At 40.8% G+C, this 5,911-nt stretch overlaps 1 protein-coding gene across 2 annotated transcripts in view; it reads left to right on the forward strand.

Annotated features, from left to right (window-relative positions):
- LOC104962641 (protein FAM177A1-like) overlaps positions 1-5,101 on the forward strand; it is an 8,668-nt gene extending 3,567 nt beyond the window's left edge. For both annotated transcript variants that reach the window (XM_010791093.1, XM_010791094.1), the window contains exons 4-5: positions 2,452-2,549; positions 2,626-5,101. In XM_010791093.1, coding sequence (XP_010789395.1) covers positions 2,452-2,549; positions 2,626-2,838 — 311 coding nt within the window. In that variant the 3' untranslated portion in view covers positions 2,839-5,101. The remainder of the gene's footprint in view (positions 1-2,451; positions 2,550-2,625) is intronic.
- Positions 5,102-5,911: the final 810 nt, after the last annotated feature.

The following is a 5,911-nucleotide window of genomic DNA, read 5'->3' on the forward strand; positions in this document are numbered from 1 at the left end:
GCGGGGGTATCGTTCAAATGCGCTGTTTGGTGCCCATCGCGTATTGGGATGTGTTTACGTGAAAGTAAAGGCGGCCTTCAGAAAACGTGTCGCAGACCAGCCACATTTGGCCACATTTGTCAGTCTGCCCGTGACCACACATTGTGTCGCTAAAGCTACGATTGTCACCTACGATCGGAACCCTTGTGCTAAGATGAAGAAACTGACCTCTACCGCAATGAGAGGGGGTGGGCTTAAGTCACGTTTTGACCCTCCATATTGTATTCTGCACGGCGTATTGCATTGTCGTTTTAAACGAGGATGAAGCAAGTTAGGTACCCGTTATCTACCTTTTCGTTACCTTCAAGACTTCCGGAGGCTCCGTTAGTATAACGTGCGTTGTACAACACACAGGTACCAGTATGTTGTGACTAGCAAAAACAAAATAGATTGTTCGTTTTCCATCTCGGATCGTCACAAACTTGTTACGCACCGATTACCGAACCACGACCATTGACTTCGACCTCTTCAGTTTTTGCGCCCTACAGCACACAACGACTGGTCCCCCTCTAGAACAACGGTGAGCGACGCTGGACCCTTCCATTGACTTAATAAACTGGTAACATCGGATCCGGATACAGAAACAACAACCATTAGGCTTGATGTAGTATCCGATGAACCGATTCACGTTTCACACACATACGTACTCAATAATTAGTATCTGTACAAACGTCACTTGGTAATATTATAGATAACGTGACAAAAAATGAGATAGAGAGATCCATCTTTTACCGACACTCTGTCCCCTTTTGGCCCGAACGGACGGGTCTGTTCTGTCTTGTCACCTTACGACCCAGATTTTCTTTACGACCAGTCTCCTTCTACTTCATACACGACGAAGTTTGCTGTGTTGTCCTCCTAGAGATGGTCGGCGGTGGGTTGAGTGTCGTAGGAGATGGTGAGGTCTTGGCCGTGTCCTCCACTCCCCCTCGTAGGGGGGGTCCGGGGGGATGCTCCCCCGGGAAGATTTTTTTTAAAATATTGAAGTTGAAAGCATCAATCTGGTGCACTTTGAGAGAAACATGAAGAGATCTATTGATACCTCTCTCAGCACCCATATAAAACAGAACTGTAAACAGATTTTTTTTTTCTTTATGGATATTTTACAAATCACTCCCCTTTTTACATTACATTACATTACTTTTAAACTGTATTCTTGTTTTACTGCCTATAGTAGGCTATTTCATACCTGTTTTTCATTTATTCTCTTATTGTTTGTATAACTATAATGATCATATGAAGGTGTGCCGCGGAAATAATCTTTTGAATAATTTGTGACAAAACCGTTCTAAACACTCAGTCCTTTAGCTCACCTGAGCCCCTCAGTCTGACAGGAGAGGACTCTCCTCCAGCTTGTTGTGGAAACAGCTCCTTATTTCCGTTAGTGCAGCTAGCTATCCAGAAGCTAACATCACGGTCCCCGCTAGCACCGGTCCCTCTCTCTCTCTCTCTCCCACTCTCCCTCTCTCTCTCTCTCTCTCCCTGTCTCTCTCCCTCTCTATCACACTAAATGCGCTATTGCCACACACACACAGAGCCGAGCTTGAATGACACAAGCACACGTGTATTTCCATGCAACTCTCTGATTGGTCTGGTGTCTTGCCTCTGTTGCATTCACTGAACACGGGAAATTACAGTCCTGCCGTTGTCTCTTGTGTTATGATGAGGTTCACGTAAAGCACGGTTAATGTATTATATTATTGAGGTGTCTCAAATATACGTCAATCAAGTGGCACCTGCTAACGGGGTGGTGGATGATAGGTTTACATCTAAAAACGTATTTTTCAAACATTATTATTTTAATTACATTTTTCTTTCTTTTGTTACTTTTTTTTTTAACGGTCCGCGATCTACCCGCACCACACTCTTGATCGACCGGTCGATCGCGATCGACTGGTTGGCGACCACCGCCTTAGAGGGACAATTGGGGATTCAAATATATTTGAGGTATGATGGTGCCTTTCCATTTAGTGTGAAATAGAGATACAAGTAACAAGATCATATTTACTGTTTTGATTGGTCAACCACTTAGAGATGTCCCGCCCCTTAACCTATCTCGTACAATGTGTTGGAGCCCTAGCCAATAGAAGTGCAAGTGTTACATAGGGATGTCACTATGTTACAGAAGTAAACAAATGGAGACGTTTCAGGCAGGGGNGGGGGGGGGGGGAGTGTGGGAGAGAAACTCACTCTGAAGGGAACTTTGGGATTTTAGCCTTTGCAGACCATTTACATGAATAACAACCTTTATAACACACTACAGGAAAGAGAAAGCCCAAAAGCCAGAGATTGAGAACCAGAATTTAAGTCATGAATAATTTCAAGGTTCAGGGTACTGCATCATTAGTTGAGGAAACTTATACCTTGTATTTTATCACCTGGAGATGAAAATATATCCTTTTTATTTCTTAGCCTGTGACTACCTGGGAGAGAGGATGGCCTCCCTCTTCGGGATTACATCGGCCAAATATCAGTACGCTATCGATGAGTACTACAGGATGAAGAAAGAGGTATGTTGAAGTCAGGTTCTGTAGTTCTGGATCCCAAATATTGTGATTTGCTGATTTCTTCTTTGTGGTGTGTCAGAGGGAGGAAGAGAAAGAGGAGACCCGCCTGTCAGAGGAGGCAGAACGATCCTTCGAACAGGAGCTCTCTCAGGAAGAAGAAGACGAGCCAATCACCATGAGCAATCAGCAGGAGGAAGCCCCGCCTCCTCTTGATGTGACCTATCAGATCGAGAATGAGAATCGGGCCCCTTCCAGCACCTTCACAGTCCCTGTTTTGGTAACGGCAACTTAACTGACCCTAGCGATGGACATTTGCGCTGTCATTTCTGTGTGTTTGTTAAAGGAGGAACACCGTCTTGTTTCACAGAGCACAGTTTGGTTTGTGTACGTCCACACGGCTCATGATGGGCGGTGCTGCTGCATTGTGGGTGTTTGGCCAGGACAGCAGTGGTCCCTTTGCAACAGTGTAGTCATTGTTAAAGTAACTGCTGGATAATGGAGCACCATATTTGGACTTCAGTATGAGAAAAATCCACTATAAGTCAGAACATTTTACATTATGTGCCAATTTATCTGCCAATACATAGGTTTGTTTACATCGTCTAGTACGCCAGTTTCCATTACGGTAGCACTTTCTATGACGGCCATGTCTGTAATGCATCTTAAACGTACTCATAATGTGTTATAATGGGCTTAAAGCACTGTATCATTTTATTTACAAGGACTAAATAAGAATTTATAACGTTTGAACTAAAACCATAACCTATAATGAACAGAGTTCCCGTGAAAAATGGGTGTTAATTGGTATCAAAATGTCTTAAGAATGCTCAACACAGGAAGTAGAAGTTTATCAATTGTGTCGCATTTTAACATTTCAAAATAATAGGTAAATTATTGGTAATTCTCGAAATGTACTTAAGCTTAAGGATATCTTTATGACTTTTGCTGGACGTCTTCATACATTATATCATATTATTGTCTGATATTCCAATACAGTTAAATCTTTAAATAATGCATTATAATGCTTTAATTGGTCAGTGTTTGCTTTAACTAAAGTGAAAAGAAATCATAACATCTATGCATGAACAACACACACATTATGATTTGTTTTTAACTTTACTTAAAGCAACAATAAGCACTTGAGTCACTTATAATGACATTAACAGTAAGTACAATACATTACTTAGATGGTATTGTATTAAAGCTATGGGAATCATATTGCACTGCAAAAAGATCGGTTAGAAAAATGGGTTCACATGCTTAAAACTATTATTATGCTGTTTTCGATTCAAATTATAACACATTATACTAAGTATTGAAAGTATGCCAGCAGCGGTTGCATTATCAGTTGCTACAGCAGCCTCCTGTAGGTGAACGTCTGCTGGTCAGTGAAGGTTACATGTTGCTCCCTGTGCCTCTGATCGACCGGACACTGTGCCTAAATCACCAACACAGCCAAGTCAGTGACCCATCTGGACAAAGCATATCTTTCACAATGATTTTTAAGTGTTTGAGGATTTAAAATAACCCATTGGTTGAAGTTTGCATGCACATCAACTGTTTTGTCCAGATGGAGTCAAACTGGTGCATTGTTGCTACACCTGGCTGCACCTCCCTCACATGTTCATTTGCTCTCTGTGTTTTTGTATTGATGCTTATTAAGCGTGTATTGCACTCGATGTCTGTGTGGAAGCACTGACTGATTTTAGCCTTGGTTATCAAATCATCTGTGGACTACGAGAAGGACCAACATTTTGTTTTTGAAAAAAACATGAAAACGGGTTTTATTTGTTGTGTGGCTCTTATTATCCGCCTTATCTACTAAGGACATAGTGGATGTGGTGTGTCAAGCCTTTGACAATGGCAGGGAGCATTGTTACCCCAAGTCTTTATGAAGACTATAAAACCAGTTTTTAGTATGACTTTTGATATTTAAGTAATTATTTGACTGAACTGACGGAGCACTTAATTTAAGCATATTTTATATTGATTTATTTATTAACACTTTAATGAACTGTTAATAAAATCAAAGTTATTGTCTAACTATTTGTCCCTTTGTCAAATGAGGTTTCTCAACAGTCAGTCAGTATATTATCGACAGTAGATGGTAGTCGGCATGCCCTGAGTATTGACAGACAGACAGGAGTTACAGTATAGTATGTAGTAGTATAGTATGTTGGAAAATGTGAAAAATAGTCATAGTGTGGTGGGTCGAAAAACAACATAGTATGTGAACAAGAAACAGAAAACAAACCATAGTAATTTATGTGGAATGAATTGGGAAAATGTTCATGGTACAGTATGTTGAAAATATCCAAAGAAATGACACTATAGTTTGTAAATGTCCTTTATTGCATGGTCGCATTGTTGAAGGGAAGGCCTGCGTAAAGGTAGCAGGCTGGACTCAAACTCACTTCTGCTGCAGTAGGGCCTGTACCTACTATGCATGGGACACCATTTCAAACCACTGAGCACACAGCCGACATGAATGTGTCAAAAACGTTTTTTAAAAACACATAGTGTAGTTTGGCAAAAGAAAAGTCAAAGTATATATTATGTCCAAAAACGTATAGAAAAAAACACATAGTATAGTTTGACAAAATTCACAGAAAAAACACATAGTATAGTATGTTGAAAATATCAGGAAGAAAAACAGAGTATAGTATGCCAAAATATACAAAAAGTAATTGTATAGTATGTTGAAAGAAAAACACAATACAATATAATATGTGATAAAAGTCCTCTGATAGTATGTATCAAAAAATGAAAAAAGTCACAGTAGAGTATGACGGAGCCCTATAGTATTTTGTAGATATCGTGAAAAAAGTCACAGTATTGTATTTTCAATGTGTTGTGAAAAAAATGTAAGTATAGTATGTCATGAAAAAGTCATAGAAAGTCTGAAATGTGAAAAAAGTCATAGTGTTGTACATTGAGAAAAAGTCCTAGACATCAGCGAGTGAGATGTTTTGACATCACTTCTGTCAATAACCTTTGCGACCTGCTGTAGACGGTGGGCTTGGTACAGGTGGCTCTCAGCCCAGTCTACAAAGGACCACATAAAATCCAAGTTGAACTCCTGATAATAGGTATCAAAGGGCTGAACAGGGCCCAAAAGGCGATTCTTAATTAGTTTCCTGAGTCAATATTGGCAGTCGTTGCTGTTCTGAAAGACTCATAGTCCTGCTGCAGAGTGAGTGAGGGAGGGACTGTGTGTCTGCTAACAAAGAGCCTGTGTGTGTCCTGTACACAGACTGCTCTGAGGTCAGAGACCCTGTCCACGTGCTGCACAATCTGTCCATTCACAGGTCAGAGTGGGTTTCTGTGGACCAGAACGACCTCAGCAGCAGTCCAACCACCCCCCC

Source organism: Notothenia coriiceps, unplaced genomic scaffold (genome assembly GCF_000735185.1).
Source record: "Notothenia coriiceps isolate Sejong01 unplaced genomic scaffold, NC01 NC01_scaffold00035187, whole genome shotgun sequence".
NCBI lineage: Eukaryota > Metazoa > Chordata > Actinopteri > Perciformes > Nototheniidae > Notothenia > Notothenia coriiceps.